Below are 18356 nucleotides of genomic sequence, written 5' to 3'. Positions count from 1 at the left end.
CTGCTCGGCGGGGAGCCTGCTTCCCCCTCTCTCTCTGCCTGCCTCTCTGCCTACTTGTGATCTCTCTCTCTGTCAAATAAATAAATAAAATCTTTAAAAAAAGACTTAATACTCAGAGATGGTTTCTAATTTTCTTTTTTTTATTCTCTGTGTACTTTTTAAATGTACATGTTTCATGCATTTTGTAGAGAGGCAGAAAGTGAAGGTAGAGGGGCAAGGGAGAGATTTCACGACTTCTTATGAATGAGTGTGATGTGAGCTGAGGGTTCTCAGTCTCGGCAGGACTGACGTTTCAGACGGGTAACTGTGCTGTCAGGGGGTTTGTTCTAAGTGCACAGGGTGTCTAGTAGAGTCCCTGGGCTCCACTCACTAGATGTCCCCAGCAGTCCCCTATCCCAGCTGTGACAGCCAAACATGTCTGTAAGCTGTTGACAAGTGTCCCAGGGGAGTCCAAATCACCCTAGCCGGGAACCACTCGGAGAGACCACCATCAAAATCGGCAAGCAGACAGACCGATAAAATACCAACTGTGAACTGCCATGAGGTTTCCAATGGGACAATGAAGGCAGAGCATCTGGAAAGACCCAGCGGAGCAGGTCCTGGAGACACACCATTTAATGGGGCAGACAAAGCCTTATTATGAGATGAGTTTAGGTCAGCTCCTCATTAATTCTAAATACATAAATAGATACCGATTGTACTCCACACAGCGGTTTCATGTAAGAATGAAGGAAAAACATCTGTGAGGACCCAAAACCACGGCCTTGAGCAAACTGGAATGTTTCCACCTCGAAAAGGCCCATCCCTCCTTGCCTCGTTGCCCAGATCTGATAAGTGCACAGATTACCAACGGTGCTCACACCGCCCCTTTTCTGTGCATTGCCTTGGTTTCAGCCAAGGAGAGTCTCCTTTGTTTGCACACGGTGACTCAGGGAGGGCCACACAGCGCCCGTGAGAATGCCTGCCAGCCCTCCCAGGAACCAGACCCAGGTTTTTCCTTGGGTTGGGAGGCTGGGGGAGTTGGAAGGGATCTGTAATTCGTGTCTCCTGTACATTCGTAAGGACGGTCTTAACTCTCCAGGTAGAAGCCGGGATTAATCTAAATTGAAAAATAAGTGGGAAATTTACCTAACATCTTCCTGGAGAAAAACACAGGTTACGTAGCTTCTAAACGAATGCATCTTCACCCACGAAATCACGAGACACACGTTTTTGAACCTGACAGCTGAAAGGCCACGGGCCTTTCTCCAAGAAGCTTGTTGGGATCGCTGCATGGTTTGGGGGTCCTCAACAACCTGAAATGCTCCCTGGAGACAAGTTCAGTGACAACAAACAGACTTCCTATGGATCCACGCCCAGTGTAGGCCAACAGGGTCTGGGCCACATGTCTGAGTCCCAAATCCGCGCAAGGCAAAGCGTACACCAAGGAGAGCTCCATTTTGGACAGTTTAGTCAGACTGTGTACACTCTGTCGAGTGCGGGACTCACTGGTGAAGGGGGACAGACATTGCCAGGAATCCACTAAGGTGTGTGTATGAAATACAAATCTCAAGGAACAGCAGTTCATCCCCAACACCCCACAAGTGAACAGATAAAAGCAGCGTATTTGGAAGTGTTCCTATGAACACTTGGTCCACGCTGCTCACTTATTAATTTTTGTCAATTGCATCATTTAGGCTTCAGTGAGAAGATGTGATTAGCATGCATTTAGTCCCAAAGATAATTTGGTCCAAGACGACTTCTCAGTGGGAGGATGGATATGTGTGCCCATGTGTACACACTCACACACCCACCACCGACTGAAAGTCCAACAGATCCTCCAAAGCCACAGAACCTCCACTGACAGGACACGACTCCTTATAAATATCCATTTACTGATCTGGACTCGTTTCATAACCAACAGAAAGAGAACGGTCACCAGACAGTATACCCTCTCTCGTTTCTGACAAGTAATTTTTCTTTAAAAAAAAAAAAATGACACAGACTCTGCTCCTCCATAACACATCTTCTCCACCCTCTCTCGCCCCTTGCCAACCAGCACAAAAAGAAAATACAAAACTGATTTATTAGAACCAGAGCAGCATTGCAGCCGTTGGCCGGATCACTGTTTATGTCTATAATGCTTGCTGCTGAAACAGGAAGCTCTAAAAATCATTCAACCGTTATTTCTCTCGGAGGCTCTTTCTGATTGATAGTCCTCAGTCCCCACCAAAAGCGACCGCCCTGACCAAACGCAAGCTGGCCGGCACGGAAGGGGTGTAGGGTGGGTGAAAGTCTAGCATCTGACCACCAACTCTGAAATAGTATTCATACCATTAGTTTCATTTAAAAAATGCTGTCTGACACTATCGGTGATGTCTGGCACTTCATAAAATCAGCAAGAAAACCATGAAGAGATAGATTGTGAAACTCTATGTTCCAGGCTTAAGCAGTTTCCAAGAGAGCTTTCCTTCCTGGTCCTTGCCATGGTATAAGCAGAAACCAGGACTGCCAGGGGTAGTGGCTGGGGGTAGGGAGCAACTTGCTTTGAGAAAGTATTGCTACCCTTTTATTGGCAAAAAGGAAACAGAATGAGAAACCTGATCTCTAAAGATGAATTCTCCATCAGATCAGGGACGTCAGCTTTCGACCTGCCATCCAAAGGAATTACTTGCTGGGGCTGCCTGGGGCTTGGTGTCTCAGAAGCTGGTCTTTTTTCATTGTTGTTGCTTTTAATCATGTCTTTTTCTGGTATTTTCTCCAGGAGATCTGATTGCTAGCTTTATTATCTTGAATGTTGCCCATGGAATAGCTCTGGGGTTGTCAGATAAATTTTTCCTGCCCCTCATTATGGGACTCTGGGATGGAAGGGAGAATGACTTGGGTCCTATGATAATATTGTGAGTCATTCCAACCATTTCTAAGTAACAACCACTCCATAAAGACATGTCTCTTTTCGTGCAGAACACCAGGACAGCTCAAATAGACTTTCCCTTCATCCCAGCCATGGCCTTTCACTCATCTGAAAGCAACCTCCCCATACTGTTCCTCAAATACTGCAAAATACTGTAAGAATGAAACTGCCTTAAGTAACAAACATTACACAAATATGCAATAACCCAGATTGTGACAGGGTAAATATTATGTCTGGAAAGACATCCATAGCAAGAACATAATGAAGGAATTTCATTTTTTAAAAGCATTGGGAAGGGGAACTATTTTGAAAGTGGGAGGTCAACATAAACAGAAATTCCTCCAAGGAATTAAACCCCATTCTACCAGATGGGAGAACTTTCAGACCTCCTGGGGCTGAGGGTGGGATTCACGATGCAGTTCTGCAGGGGTGTGTGTGACAGGAGGGACAGGTGAGGGGCAGGGGGAGCTTAGGCATTCACTAGAGAAGGACTGCATGTGTGCATACCTGATGGCTTTTGGGAGGTTTGGACCAGCAGTTTGAATGGGATCTATTTTCCTAATTATAGAAACCCATTCCTGGCTATAATAAAAGCAGGTGTTACCAAAACACACAAGGTGCAAGAAGGATGTCCACCTTGTCTGTTCATTTATTCACATTCCACTTAACTACTCGGTGCAGCCTAGTGCGAGGCCAGCCCTCCATGGTCAAGGCAAAGTTCCAAATTCTCAGACGCTCAGCTTTGGGGGGGTGGCCCGTGGATCCCAGAAGGTCCACAAACGAGCCTCAACAGTCCTGGAAACTGAAACGAGCATGAAACTCTGGGCAGAGGGGCACATGCATATTTTTCCCCCCTTGGGAGAAAAGGATTTTCACAATTATCTATGATGTTCCCAAAAGATTAAAAAATCATATTCTTAGGAATTAGGAGGAAATTTGCACTGGATTCTCTCCCCCCTTCATGATGTGGTTGATGATACGGTCTGGTAGATTTCCTCTTTGGTTCTAAAATGAATTAACTAGAGCCGTTTTCCCTGATTAATGAATTCCTTTCCAACTGATTATGTACTACAACAGCGACAGAAGCACTCAGAGTTCTCCCTGCTAAAATTTCTTCAGTGTCTCTCAGCGGCAGCCATGAGACGCTTTCTTGTAACTGAAAATACCAGTGATAACCTGCCTCGATTGTTGATGTCAACTGACCTAAGCTACTGCTAATTAACTTTGCCCAAAAGAACTTCTTTTGATCCTGAACTTCAACTTTCCAGGGGGTGAGGGACGGTTCTTCAGAACGTGTGGTTAAGTGTGAAAGTCCTGATCAACGATCTGTGTGCTCGGCATCACCTCTCATCCCTGGGGGGCTGCCCTCTCCTCTTGCCCTGTAAGGACAGAGTCCAGTCCTATGGAGACACTGAATCCAGAGGGAGCAAACCCTAAGGGGAAAGTATCCCCTGCATGAAATTTAAACGGGCCAGGAGAAAAAGGAGGGAGGGGGAAATAGGAAGACAGTTCCGACGTGAAGCCTTCACCAATATTTTTCAGGGGCCAATGTTGTCAGCAAGGCCCTAAAAGCCGGATGGGCAGGTTTTCCCGGTTACAGGCTGAACTTGAGGTTATAAGTTGTGATCCTGGAGAGGAGCCAGGGCCCAGACAAATCAGTTTTGTCGACCAGAGAAAAGCCCTTCCATGTTTTCCAAACTCCACGGACTGGCAGCAGCAAAAGTAAAGGGAGTTTCTTTCTCTGCCCTTCGTTTAGAACTGAGAACCAAGCCCTTTTAAGAAACCATCGGATCAGTGCTGTTTGACAGAATGCGAACCTGGCATTGAAATGTTTGGATGAGCCAACAGCCAGGACCTTCTCGGCCACGGTGGCGTGTTGATGCCAATGACGTGTTTTCAGGCACATTTTCAGAAACAGAAAATGAAACAGTAAATAGTCTTACGATCGCTTCATAAAACATGATGAAACTTTTAAAGGACAAGATTCAGGGAGGAAGATTAATTGTCAAAATTAGTGAGAATCCTCTGTTCTCTTCATAATGGGAAGCAAATTGAAAAAAAATAATCTGGCAGGCTTTGCTGTTGACACTTACACTCAAGAGAGTAAAATCAAGTTGTATTTTATGACTGGAGAGAGATCATGAAACAAAGTCAAACGGGGCCTCCTGACAGCTCATTTTGTTTTGTAGCAGACCAGAAAAACAAAAACAAACAAAACAAAAAACCCTACAAACAAACAAACAAACAGAAAAACAACCCACTCAAGACCAACAATACACAGGTAATACATGGGTAACCGGAATCGGGTCAAACATGGAATTAGGGTTCCTGTATTTTGGATTGCTTAGATCACTCCCGGGAAGCGGAAACTATTCAAAACAGATATTGTCTATTTATGGCATTTTCATCAGTTTTCTCATTCCAGGTTATCTGAAGACAGCTGGCCTTGGTCATAGCTATTTTACTCTTTGGGTTTTATGCAAACTCTAGGGCATACTGGCACGAATAAGGCAGCCAACTGCAAACAATCCACACCTTGGGGAAACAGTTCACTGTTACCCAAGTAAACACCAGGCACCTCTATTAGTCACCCACTCAAAACAGAAATGGCCAATGAGGGACCAGAGCCCAGCCCTCCATGCCAGAAAAGGAAGCACGCTGCTTTCAAAATCCCAGTCTTTATTATCGCCGACTTACTGCACACTGCCCCAAAGCCCTACAGCATTTCTCATGGGAAAGCTTCGCAGGCACCATCCCTTCATGGTTCCCAAACTTTTCTAACCAAAATCTGACACGGGGTCCTTCATTGATGCACACTACGATGATAGGACTTTCCCTGGAAAGGCAACCCAAGGGGCCTCAGCCATCGTCCCTAATGGAATAAATCCACAAGAACTGAAAAGATTGTCAGCTAGGCTGGTAGGCAGAGACCAAGCAATAGGGGCCTTTGTGTTTTATTGGCTTCTCACCTGCTCTGCCAGCTCCTCATCTGAAGCCTTCAAGATGTTTTCCAAACACACATCTCTGAATCATAATGTGAATTCCATTTACGGAAAGGCGGGGACTTTTAATATAACAAATGAACCCATTTAATGACTTTATGCTTTCATATGTTATAGGATCTCTCCTGCTTTCAATAAGTGGATATAATTTTCTTTGTATTACCCTATTATTAACATAGTTAGTATTATGAACATATATTTTCAATCACATTATTTTTTTTTTTTTATTTTCTCCACCTAGGATTCTCTTTTGAAAATACTGTGGGCAGCTAAGACAGCAAAAAGGAAGGTCCTTTTTGCAATACACATTTACCCCTTCCCCTCTTTGACTAATCAAACACAGATCTTCTTGTATTTTTGAATGTCTTTATAAAGAGTAATGATTAGTCTTATGTTTCAATGTCCACTGGTTATGCTTTACTTTTTTTTAATACAAGAGTCATCTACTGCTGTTTATGTATTTATCATGTCTTTTTTTATTATACTCATAATACCTTTTATTCATTAGCTTATTCAATATATATTATGAAAATGAGATTTTCAAAATTCTCCTTCCTCCTTCCATTAAACTTCTAGTACTTAATGTTATTTATAAAATACGACTTCAGTTCTTACAATACAGAGAAAACACAATATTTGAAAATAACTGGAAACCAGAGGAGACTACGGGCCAAAATTCCTCTCTCTGCTCTAATACTTTAATAACAGGCACAGAAAAATAAAACCACACATGTGAACTGCCCTGACCCAACAGTTCTTTTGGGTAATCTAGTCTCGAACAGATCGGTACTAAAATGTTAACTGGGTCTGACTACTCCCCCAAATAATTAGAAGGCATCCACATTACATGTGACAGAAAGGTCATAAATGTCATCACATTTGCCAAACCAGAATGGTAATGTGTCTTCATATTTATCATAAAATGATAAATTTACTTGAAACCACATTTCAATAACCAGCTACTGTATTTCTCTTAAAATGATCACAAGTGATCATTTGAAACTCTGTTCCTTGTCATAGATAGCACATGGATTCTAAGTTAAAGGCTTCCATGATATACATTTTTTATAATTATCAAGTAGAGGTTACTAGTTGTATAACCTTAGTTTCCGTGGTGGTGAGTTTTATATTTTTACATTTTTGTAAAGATGGGAGGAATTTCCTTGAAATTCACAATTCATGCTTTGCATGTTCCAAATCAACATTAAACTAATTCATTAATAGAAAGCAACAATGTAAAGGTAGATTCTTAAAAAGATACCACATTTTAAATTAGTAATTTTTAAAAGCTTGAAGTAGCAATATCAACAAGAAAGACTATGCTTCCAGGGATCCCATCACAGAAACTTCTAGAACATCACAGACATTTCTAGAACATCACAGACACTTCTAGAAGTTTTGAAATTTGGATTTGTTGCCATGTAAGACCCTGCACTCCCATTTTAGTTTCGACAGATACATACCTCTTCCACTCCGACCGACAAACCTGAGGTCATTGAATCTTGCAACTTGGTTTTTCATGGCTGCGGTGGCATTTCTCAGTTCAGCTGAGTAGTTTTCGTCATTGCCTGCCATCACAGTGACTAGAGTGCCATCTGGGACATCCCCCAGAGCCACCACCTAAACACCAACCAAGGGACAGATGCAGACATCAGAAATGTTGTACACTTTTATGCCATTGATGTTAATTGTTTTAAAATTAAAATTAAGTGATCCTTTAAAAAAAAGTATTTATTTATTTTAGAGAGACAGTGCACGCACAAGAGAGCAGGGGGGAGGGGAGAGCGGGAGTGATTCTCAAGCAGATTCTGATCTGAGAGCCAAGCCCATAATGGGGCTTGATCTTATGACCCTGAGATCATGATGTGAACTGAAATCAAGAGTTGGACGCTCAACTGACTGTGTCACCCAGGTGCCCTAGTGATCCTCTTTAAGTTTGCAAGGGATAAGCAAGACAACAAGAAAGTTATTAATGGGAAGAACTTCTTTGAACACCATTATGCAGAACTAAATATAAATTTTGGAATCCTAGAACATTCACCTAATAAAGCCACCTAAGGTCACTTGGTGCAGCTGGGACAAGACAGCAAGGACTTTGAAAACTATGCCTTTTCATGAATGCAATCATCTTAATATCTGAGAAATGCAATGTCTTCTATTTGTAAGTTTATAACCTGACCCATTGCTCACTTATCCAGATGTCCACTGACAGGCCTCACAGGGCTCACTTTGCTTCTAGGTGTTTAAACTTATTTCTGCTAAAATTAAATTAAATCTTTACAACTGACTTGCTGATGATTCTTGAATGACTCTTCCTTTGTAGTTCCTCTTTGAGACCCCCACCCCCTACTTGCTTCTTTTATTTTGACTATCAGTAGCTGGGAATTCTGGCATGCAAGGCAAAAAATCAGAAATCTACTCTTTGCTCATTACTAATTGCAAAGTCAACAGACCTCAGAGAAGAGGGTTCTCACTTTCGCGTACTGCTCTGAATTCAGGAGTGGAACTACGTGGCATTTTGATATCTGTGGGTCCCCTAGATGTGTCAACTATGTCCTGATAGATGACTGAGGTTTTCCCCAAGCCCAGACGATCTTCAAGAATTCCTTTAATGTAACTGAATAGGAATGGATTTCCTAATAGGGCTACTGAAGAAAACTGGTGGATAAATATTTTTGACATTCAGGTCATAAAAAAGCAGTAATTTCAAGGTAAAATGCTCTGAAGAGCATGACAAAGATGGTTTGTGCAGTTGGTTCTAGTTCTTGGCCATCATTTGACTCTTCTGGAAAAGATTTTTTAGGGGCTAGATAATTATTATTAGCTATATTTCCTTTGTTCCTATTTTTTTAAAATGGTCATAGGATTTCAAATCAAAATGCCCCAACTTTTTCTATTCCTATCATTTCTGATACTCCTCATGGTAATTTCTTAGTAGAGAATTCTGTGTTAATCATTCAATTATATAATCACTTTCTTCATTCTGTATCTGAGTTGTAAGAGCAATGAATTCGCCAGGGATTATTATTCCTTTTTACCTAATCATCATGACATACTTGGGTTAACCTATATTTTCAATTCCCTTTTTCTGCCTGTAAATAAGGCTGCCATAGGCTCCCTTGTACGATAGCAGAGCCATTGTTTCTCGAAATGCCCATCTTCGTTGCCTGCTCGGCCATTACCCCTTCCCCGTGTCATGCAGGTGACCATCTCTTGCCTTTATTCCTTGTGATGCATCAGCTTTCAGTTTCTGAAGAGTATGACAGGGAGGGCAAGGCATCTCCTCACAAGTGGCCAGGGGACCAGGAGAACGAGCCCGCCCAGCAATAGATAGATATGTTCACCTGTCTTATTCCACTTGCTCTGTGGAGCACAGTCTGGGCTTTTATCTTTCTTCCTAATCCTTTCCATCCCAGTGCTGGGCATGTTTTCTATGAAGGAGATTTAAAAACACAGCTATTTATTCCCCAAGTACTCTCTAATTAGATATTTAGTTCCCATTATAAGTGTGTTTGTTGCCTTTTAATTAAGAGCAGTAATACGACGATTCCCTTTTGTTTCGAAAACATCATTGAAATATATCTCCTTGATCAGTTATTTACATATTTTACCTTTTTTCTCCTATTCCCACAAAATGTGCTGGCTCTATTCTGCTTTTTTCAGTCTCTGAATATTTTTTCCACTTTTTTTCTCTCACTGTTTTCACTTCCTTCTGTAAAATTAGCTCACAGTGTTGAAATGCCCTCCTTGAACACATATTTTTACTTCCTCATCCCCATCTCCCTGTGATGACCTGGCTTCTCTATTTTAATCTGACATTTAGTTATACTTAACAAACGAGGTTTTCAAACTGAATAACTTCTTGTTGGGGAAGAATCTGGGAAGAGGTTAAAATAAGTAAATCTTGTTGTCTATCTTCCAAAATGTATGCTAAATCACCGTCCTCCACTGGCTCCTCTCACGGTGCTCCAGGCCTGTTCTGCTCCTCTCTCATCTTTCCAAAACTATCCTTGTCAGTTTTTGGCAAACTCAGGAGACCTTCACCAAGTAGAAACAAATATAGAGTAAAATGATCATGGTGGCTAAATATGAAAAGGTTGTTGATGTTGGAATTTAAGACTAACAAAATTAGCAGTTTAACCCTTTCTACCCCTCCCTTTCTAAAAAAAAAATGCAGCAAAGATCAAAGATATGTGGGTGCTTGAAGATAATTTTCTTTTGTTTTGTATTTTATTGATCTGAGAGATCTTCTTTCTCTTTTTTTGGCAGGAGGATGGGGAGAATATTAAATTACACTAATAACCTATATCGTCTAATTGTTAACAAGCACACTTAGACTAGATTAAAAAATTAAAAAAATTAAAACTAACACGTCTGCTAATTTGGTACAGATTGTCCCACTGATAGACAATAAGAAGAGCATAAAAAAAAAAAAAAACAACTCACTTCAAACAGAAAAAAAAAGAAGGAACTGGAATGAAAAGCTATAAACAATAGGTAAGGAAACACAAACATTTACATTTTAACACAGACCAAACAGACAAGAAGGGACTTGCTGGCCAAAGGATATCTCATATTTCGTTTTACTTCTCTGTTTTTAAAGTATCAGGAAGTTGGGCAAAACATCAGCCCTCCTATGCACTTCATGAGTCTCCCCACACTGGGGTTGGCTAGGCTGTTCACAGTTCAAACTGGCATTTCGAATAACTCTAATTAGGTTGAAATTACAGTTACAATTCATTTATTTCAGATCCCTTAATTTTACAGAGTTTCAAAGAAAGCTGTGGAGTGGAACCCAGAATTCAGCCAAGATGACATTTAATGCATACCTAGGGACTGCAATCTTGCCGACAGAAACACTACTTAATGCTTTCTTACGGAAAGAATATGACTATTAGCATCCAAAACCTCTGAACTTGCTGACGGCATGTTTATGCCTTTGGACCCTGGTGTACCGGGGCCTAAACAAACTGTAAAATTGCAGTATTTAAAAATACTTATATATCCTAAGTCATCTACATAGCTCTTCAGGCTGCTTCTGGAAATAGTGGGTAACTCGTAGCAAATTGAAGATTTTCCCAGTAGTAAAATAGCTCTCTTTTGTACTAAAAAAATTAAAAAATAAAAAATAAAGGTGTTCCATGGGAAAAATGAAGGTGGGGTATGTTTTGGGGTCCAGGATAAGCAAATAGGAAGATTTTAATCTATTTGAAGGAAAAATTCATAATTCGAAGTCTCCCTTTAGTTTCTAAGATTCAAACAGGGGATTTACACATAGGATTTCAGAGACTGGGAGAGAATCACTTAAATGCTCTGTTCATCAATATCATCAGACTTTATCACTGTTTCACATTATCTCCTCCTTATTACAGGGAATATAGTCATTCTTTACCAATGAACTTCTTAAAAAGATTGTCTGGGGCTTATTTGAAATCCACATTTTGAAGTCGTAATTTGTACAGAAACTGTCCAGGAGGCGGGTAGATGGCTAAGTGCGGACTGGGGCCAAGGATACGGAAGCAATCAACCTGGACACAGTCACGTTGTGAGGGCTATCTTGCTTTACTGCCTAACCTTTGGGTTCGTTCCCTCACTGAAAATGCTGTCTGCCCCTTCAGTTGTGCAGGGAGCAGGCTTCCTTCAGGAAGAGGCCTCTCTTGATGGGGACGGAGTGCTGACAGATATTACTCAAGTGGCCTCATTTCTCCGCTGTCCTTCCCTTTCCTCCATGTATTCTCAAGATCCACTTGAAATTTTTTCAAGAGAACTATGCCTTGGTCATTTAGGAGACGACAAACTATTACTCAGTAAAACAAATCTGATTTATTCTATTTTAAAGTCAATTGTCATTTTGAAAAAAGAAATCTCTTTGGTTACTAAGATTTCTACGGAAAGAATCCCCTGATGCCTCATAAAAGCAAGTTATATGATTTTTTACAGTGTTTTAGAAAAAATATATAATGCTTGTCTTGGGGCGGCTTGAGAAACTCCATCACTTCACCTCCTGAAGATTATTAATCACTTAGTGTTTTGATGTGTTTGGGCGTTGGTTTCTGGCAGAGGAGGGGACATCCAGAAGAGATCCTGATTTACCCCCAAAGGAAGCCACAGATCTTCGAACCCACTCCATTGGTGTGTCAGGGGCCCCGGTTTAAATGACCCTGTGGGCGATTATCCGCTTGTCTCCTCCCTCTGCTCTTATCTGAAAGAGGCCCCAGGGCCAAGCCCTGTCTAGTCCCCTGTCACTAAGTGGACTCAGTCCCGTCCTCCAGCTAGAGGAGCCTGTTTAGGTAAAGAGATTAGAATTATTTAAAATTGAAATAAGCTCACCACCCAAATCTACAGAGATGAAGGACAACAGGGAAATAGCCCAGTTGAGCTGCTCAACCCACTCCCCATCCCCTTCCCCTCAAAACCTTCTGCTTCCAGAACACCGAGGAACTTCTAGAGACATAGGCAATGACATATTTTCTTTTGTTCTAGGAATCATAATGTAAGTTTGGAAGGTGCATAAAGCTTAAAATTAAAGAACTCCCACAGTACTTTATAAAAAAGCCAACACTGCCCATTGTAACTAGATCAAGATCCAGTAGAGGCCTGGAGCCATTAAAAAAAAAAAGAAAAAAGCTTATGTTAAATTAATCTCCCCTTAAAGGGCACAATTACCTTAAAACGAAAGAGTAGCTGATCTTTACAGCTCCCCCCACCACCTGCCTTTCTCAGCCCTTTCAAAGAACAGGGAATGACTACAGATTGTACTAACAAGTTGCCCCTTCTTAAACCCCCTCAAGACAGAAAAATAGAAAATTCCCCAAAATTAAATTTCTACTGTTTTTGGCGGGGTGTGTGTGTAGGATGTGGGGAGGCTGTGGTGGTTGTTGTTTTTAAATTCAATTTTACTTTTTCAGTGTTGGTGGTTTTAAAACGCCCAGTTCTGTTTCTACATCCCCCTTGAAGGCCGAGGGTTTTAAAGGCAGCTTGACGCTAGGGCAAGATTAGGGGCTCAAGTGAACGAAGACCCCTTGAGCGGTTCATCTTAAGTTTCGAGATCCACGCCACCCGCCTCCTCAGACAGAAATGCCCCTGGCGGGTTAGACCCCGACTCACTGAAGACAGCCTTGCCACCTTTCCAGGCCCCAGGCTTAATCTAGGTGAGCCAGAGATAAGGTTCGGGAGGGTTCCAGGAAAAGAAACAGGATTCGCTACTTGCTGCTTCTGGCAGGAGCAGACTAGAAGCTGCAAAAAAAAAAACCTCTTCAAAAAACTTTTGCAAAGCTAACTACGCCCTCCGTGGACTTTGGACATGCTAATTTCGATGGGACTGTTAAAGACCGGGTGGGGGTAGGAAGCCTTGACAGTTTTCCTTGTCATTTTATTTTCACTGACCCGAAAGTATAAAAGTAGCTTTATTTCCTGATGCCTCCATCGGAGGGAGGCAGAAAGGCTTGGGTGTCAAGCCAAGGGTCGGGGGAGAAGCAAGGGAGCAGACAGGCTTGCCAGATCTGGGTTAAAACTTTTTCTACTTTATAGCAAAGCTAAGGACCTCTGTCAGGGAGCTCCCGGGCGGCCCTCAGTGGACCCCTCTGGGGGCATCCAGATTGTTTTCAGTCCTCCCTGGAGGCAGCCCCTGCGGGTCCCACCCCATCCATCCCCTTACACACACACACACACCGAGGATCGCCACTGCAACCCAGCATCCCCGGTGTCCCGAGAGCAGGAGGATGGACCAGGGGCCGCGGGGGGCAGCGCCTGCCCCTTTCTAGAACCCGGCCCCGCCCGCCTGGCCGCTGCCCTCCCGGATCGCCCCCGGCCTCCGCCGGCCTTCGCCTGTCCTGTCCTCCCGCCACCCGCTCCGGGCCGAGTACCTTAAAAGCGATGGGCAGGGTCTTGTTGCAGCGCCAGTGCGTGGGCAGCACGGAGCAGAGGAAGTTGGGGCTGTCCGTGCGCACCAGCTCGCCGGGGTGGTCGGCCAGCACCTCCACCATGCTGCGGTCGCCACTCCTCAGCTTGCCGGCCAGCGCGGCGCCGGCGTCCGGGGCGCCCAGCGGCAGCGCCTCGCTCATCTTGCCCGGGCTCAGAGCGGTGGAAGGCGGCGTGAAGCGGCGGCTCGTGCTGGCATCTACGGGGATACGCATCACAACAAGCCGATTGAGTTAGGACCCTGCAAACAGCTCCTACCACGCGGCGACAGGGGCGCGGATCTTCGGCAAGCAGCTCCAGGGAGACCAACATACAAGTTCAGGGGCCTTTATTGCTGCGGGGGGAAGGGGACTGGGGGGAGGCGGGAGACCAAGTTACTAACAGTCCAGGAGCGGGGGGAGTTCTGTGATGCCTGTCAGCCTTACACCCGGCAGGGCTCCTAGCAACCGACAGCTTAAAGCTTTAAAAACTGGGCGACTAGAATCCAAAGTCAAATGCCGAGGGAAACTGTCTTCTGAGTCTTGCTTTGAGAGTTTAACTTCAGTCTCTGGCTGTTAAAACAAACAAAAAAAAGTTCCCGGAGGCAAAATTCCCATACACTTACTAAAATATTTATATGGAGAGCAAAAGGACCAGCAAATACATAATTTGGAAGTTCCAGTAGTAAATCGCCTGTCAGTTTTTTTTTTTTCAGGTGAGTTTTGTCTAAAGTCCCAGTACAACACAAAATATACGAGTGTCGTCCGTACACAGAGCCACTTTCATCATGCAAAACTGGCTTCGGTCCTCAAAAGCAAGAGCTGCTACTTCCAAAGGTCATGCTACTAATGTATGTGCACGTATATATAAATATATACATATGCTCTACTTCATAAAATATTTACAATTCAATCTGTAGAGAATTTAAACACAACAGAAATCCATTAATGTTCGCTGCTGATTCTTTTTTTAAGTAGCCTTGAAAATAATCTTCAGTAGTTGAAGAAGGGCTGGGCTAGAAATACTTGTCATGTTCTCTTAATAAATTCTGGCAAAACGCTCAGTTCAGAAAATTCAGTTTTTCAAAGAAAAGCTAATCTTGAAGAAAAAAAAAAAAAGTCCAAGTCGATGACACTCAGAGTACAGCTCTCCACATCTGAGAACTCGGGTTTGGGGATGTTGGTTAAGTTTGTGGCTGATCCTGTGGTTGGTGGGAGTGAGCAGCAGCCGAGTCACACGCACGCAGACACGCACTCTTCCGAAGCCAGCCACTGTCTACATCGACTCGGTGAGTCAGCCCGACTTGGGCAGTAGCGAGATGATCTTCCTCCAACGTCGCCCCAGCGCCAGCCGGTTAAATGCCGGGACGCACCTATACCTACGATCACCGCGGAACCGCAGCAGGTGGAGCGGGCCTTGAGAGGCTCCGCAGCGCTGATCGAAACAGACGGGGTGGCTCGAATTTTACACGCAGTCACACTCCCACGCACACTGCCACGCACACGCAACTTCACGGCTTGCCCCGAAGCACAGCACACTTTCTCCTGCAGTTGTCAAAGGAAACAACCGGGGAAAAGTTCACGGGCAGGAAAGAAGTTGAACAGCCAGCCAAGAAACCAATTCATTCAAGAAAGAGAAAGAAAAAAAAAAATCGTAGCTCCAACGCAGGTCAAGAAGAAGCAGCAAGGGTTGACTGTCTTCTGGCGTCCCCAGGAGCCCCAGGAAGAGGTGCCTGCCGGCGCAAGGCCGGGCAGCGTGGTGCCCTGGCTGGGTCCGGCCGCGGGGCGCCCGTCCTGCCTGCGCCCGCTGGCTCTATGAATGAGAGTGCCTGGAAATGAACGTGCTTTTACTGTAAGCCCGGCCCGAGGAATTCCATTCCCTCAGCTCGTTTGCATAGGGGCGGCCGCCGGCCAATCACAGGCCTTTCCGGTATCAGCCAGGGCGCGGCTCACGGCCGCGGGCTCCTGGAATTGGCCCGCGCGCCCCCGCCGCCGCCGCCGCCGCAGCCGCGCGCTACTGTACGCAGCCCCCGCGGAGAGTCCGAGGCTACCGCGGCCTCCCCGCTCTCCCCGCGCACCCGCATCCACGCACGCACACGCACACACTCACACATTCGCCCGAGGCCCCGCCCTGGTGCGAACCGCGGCCCTGCGTCTTTGCACACATGCACAGTCGCGCGGCCGCCCGCCCGGGGCTGCAGTGCGCAGCGGCGCCACAGGCGGCCGCGGTCTGGAGACCGAGGATGTGGAAAGAGAGGAGGCCGGCTGGCCCAGGGAGGGCTTGGGCCGCGCGCTGTGCCCGGAACGGCCCCGGGGCCGGAGACCAGCCTGACGGAGGCGCCCCTTGCTCCCTGGAGATGCAGCGGCCGCCGCGAGGCTCCCGGGACCGGCGCGGGAGCCCCGGGGCGGCCTCAGGCCCTGCGCGGCCACCCACGGCCGAGCCTCTGCTTCCTCTGCGTGGGTGGGATTCGGCCGCGAGGGGGCTGGAGGGCCGAGGGCCCGGCCGCAGAGTGGCTCCGCGCCGCACCAGAGCCGGGTGGGCAGCCGTAGAGAAGTGGCGCTGATTCATTTAGTGAGGCCAGACGGTTCTCGGTCTCCACAACATGGTTTTGTGTTTTTAGTTTTCTCTCTTGGTTTGTTTTCTTTAATTGGTATTTTTCACCGCGTCTGGGCTGCGGCTTAATTATGCAGCGCTCCCCACTCAGTGTGAGTGTGCTTCGCGGCGAGCAAAGGAGTGTCGGGATCAGAAAAGACCCCAAAGAACAAGCTCCGGGAAAGTTGAAAGCATCCGCTGGGCTCTTTCCCTGTTCTGGGAGCGTCGGCTCCCCCGCAGGCGGCACTGAAAGCCCACCGCTGGGCCCAGGTCGCCGAGCCCTGCACCCACCTCCGGCTCCCCGGAAACGGCTCTGGCTCCTCTCCCCGCCCCCGCGCGCCAGAGCGGCCCGGGGTGCTGAACCCACCCTGGCTTTGCGCGCGGGCGGGAACTTCCCCAGCGTCCGTCCCTGCGGCGCCGGGGGCATTTTCGCGGAGCTTAGAAAGGCCCCACCCCGGCTCGCAAGGCCCGTTCCCCCCTAACCCCCACCCCCGCCTGCCGAGGGGCTCCCTAGCTCCCCGGGGACCCACTCCGCCCCCACCCCCGCTGTGGGGTCATCATCACCGGGGTGAGGGCTCTCACCCCACCCTCAACACGGAGAGAGACATCCTCTTCAACTCCCGAGAGTGTGGGGGATCCCGTCCTGCGTCCCCCCGTGGGGCCCCTCCCGCCCGCCGCCTCCTTCCCCACTGCGAACGCGCGGCTAGGGTGCTGGGGCCGCCGTCGCGCCGAATTCTTCTCGGGCTCTGCGGCTGGGGCCTAACGGATGCGTCGGTCAGGGCGGGCCTGCCGGGGAGGCCCTTCCCGGGCGCCCAGGCTGCTTCCCTTGCCCCAGGGCTAGAGAGGCCGCAAGGGCTGCGCGGAGCCGCCGGGAGGCTGGCGCCGGTCCCGTAGGAGGCCCTGCGGGCCGCGGGCTCGGGGCGGACGCCAGGGGGCAGCAGCAGTCCTCGCTGCCGCCCCGGGCGCCCGGGAACGCCCCGGATGGCGCGGGACTCTGCCGCCCTCCCCCTGGCCTTTGGGTCGCTCTTGTAGCAACACCAGTTTGAGGAGAAACGACTGGAATCGGCCGCTTCCCGCCCCTACTATCCCGGGCGGCGGAGCTGGTGGCGCAGGAACCCTTCCGCTGGGGTCCGCGCTGTCCTGACCTGCCCGCATCAGAGTCTTTTCCCGAAACCCCTATGCACGCACTGCGCGGTCGGCCAGCTCGCCACCATGGGTGCTCCTGGCGTCCGCGGCACCGTCCCCCAGCCCGAGGCCTCGGCTCCCTCCTGCCCTTCCGAGCTTCTCCCCAGGTGGGCCGTCCCCTCGCTCCTCTGCCGGACACCCGGGACACTCCCGAGAACAACCAGCAACTTGCTGCATTTTGTTTGTTTTCATGGGTCTGGGGTCTCCGAAAACTGCTTTTCATTTTTTCTTTAAAAATGATTTTGAAGAAGCCGCATTTCAGGGGTAAAGACCCACAAAAGTCCCTTCTCCACCTTGGCGCAGCGATTCCAACTATTGCGCAGTGGCCAAGCCTCCCTTTCTGTCGGCCCCCGGCAGGGCTCGGACGCTGCCGGTCCTAGGGACGAGTTGGGGCGACTTAAACCCCTTTACCGCGGCTCAGACACATCGCTGTAAGAGCGCACCGAGCGCTCCTGGGGACCGCCGCCACAGTGCATCCCCAGGGACCTCCGCGGACCTAGAGGGTGCACAAAAATTCGGCAGAGGCGAAAACGGGCTCTATTTGGGGGATATAGCGGACTGGGGTAATTCGCCCTGCGGAAAGGTCAGAGAAGAAGGGTCCTGTGGGGCTTGGGCGGTTTGAAACCCTAAACCCTGCGAGGGGCTGCGGGTCGGACTCTCTGCGGCGATCTCCCTGGAGGGGTCAAGTTCCTTTCCCTAAAAGAGGTACAGGGATAGATGAATCAAGTTTACCCTTCAAGCGCAGCACCGTTGGCGCTGCTCAGCCGAATATCAACCAATAAATG

General features: G+C 47.1%; 1 protein-coding gene across 5 annotated transcripts in view; it reads right to left on the bottom strand.

The window, feature by feature from the left end:
- Positions 1–18356, bottom strand: part of RUNX1 (RUNX family transcription factor 1) — a 246527-nt gene that overhangs the window by 76937 nt on the left and 151234 nt on the right. For all 5 annotated transcript variants that reach the window (XM_032865373.1, XM_032865370.1, XM_032865369.1 and 2 more), the window contains 2 exons: positions 13761–14014; positions 7359–7515 (listed from right to left, as the gene is read on the bottom strand). In XM_032865373.1, coding sequence (XP_032721264.1) covers positions 7359–7515; positions 13761–14014 — 411 coding nt within the window. The remainder of the gene's footprint in view (positions 1–7358; positions 7516–13760; positions 14015–18356) is intronic.

This window comes from Lontra canadensis, unplaced genomic scaffold (assembly GCF_010015895.1).
Source record: "Lontra canadensis isolate GAN:19392208 unplaced genomic scaffold, GSC_riverotter_1.0 scaffold29, whole genome shotgun sequence".
NCBI lineage: Eukaryota > Metazoa > Chordata > Mammalia > Carnivora > Mustelidae > Lontra > Lontra canadensis.
Note: the sequence above shows the minus strand (reverse complement) of the source record. Positions and strands in the feature narration are given on the sequence as shown.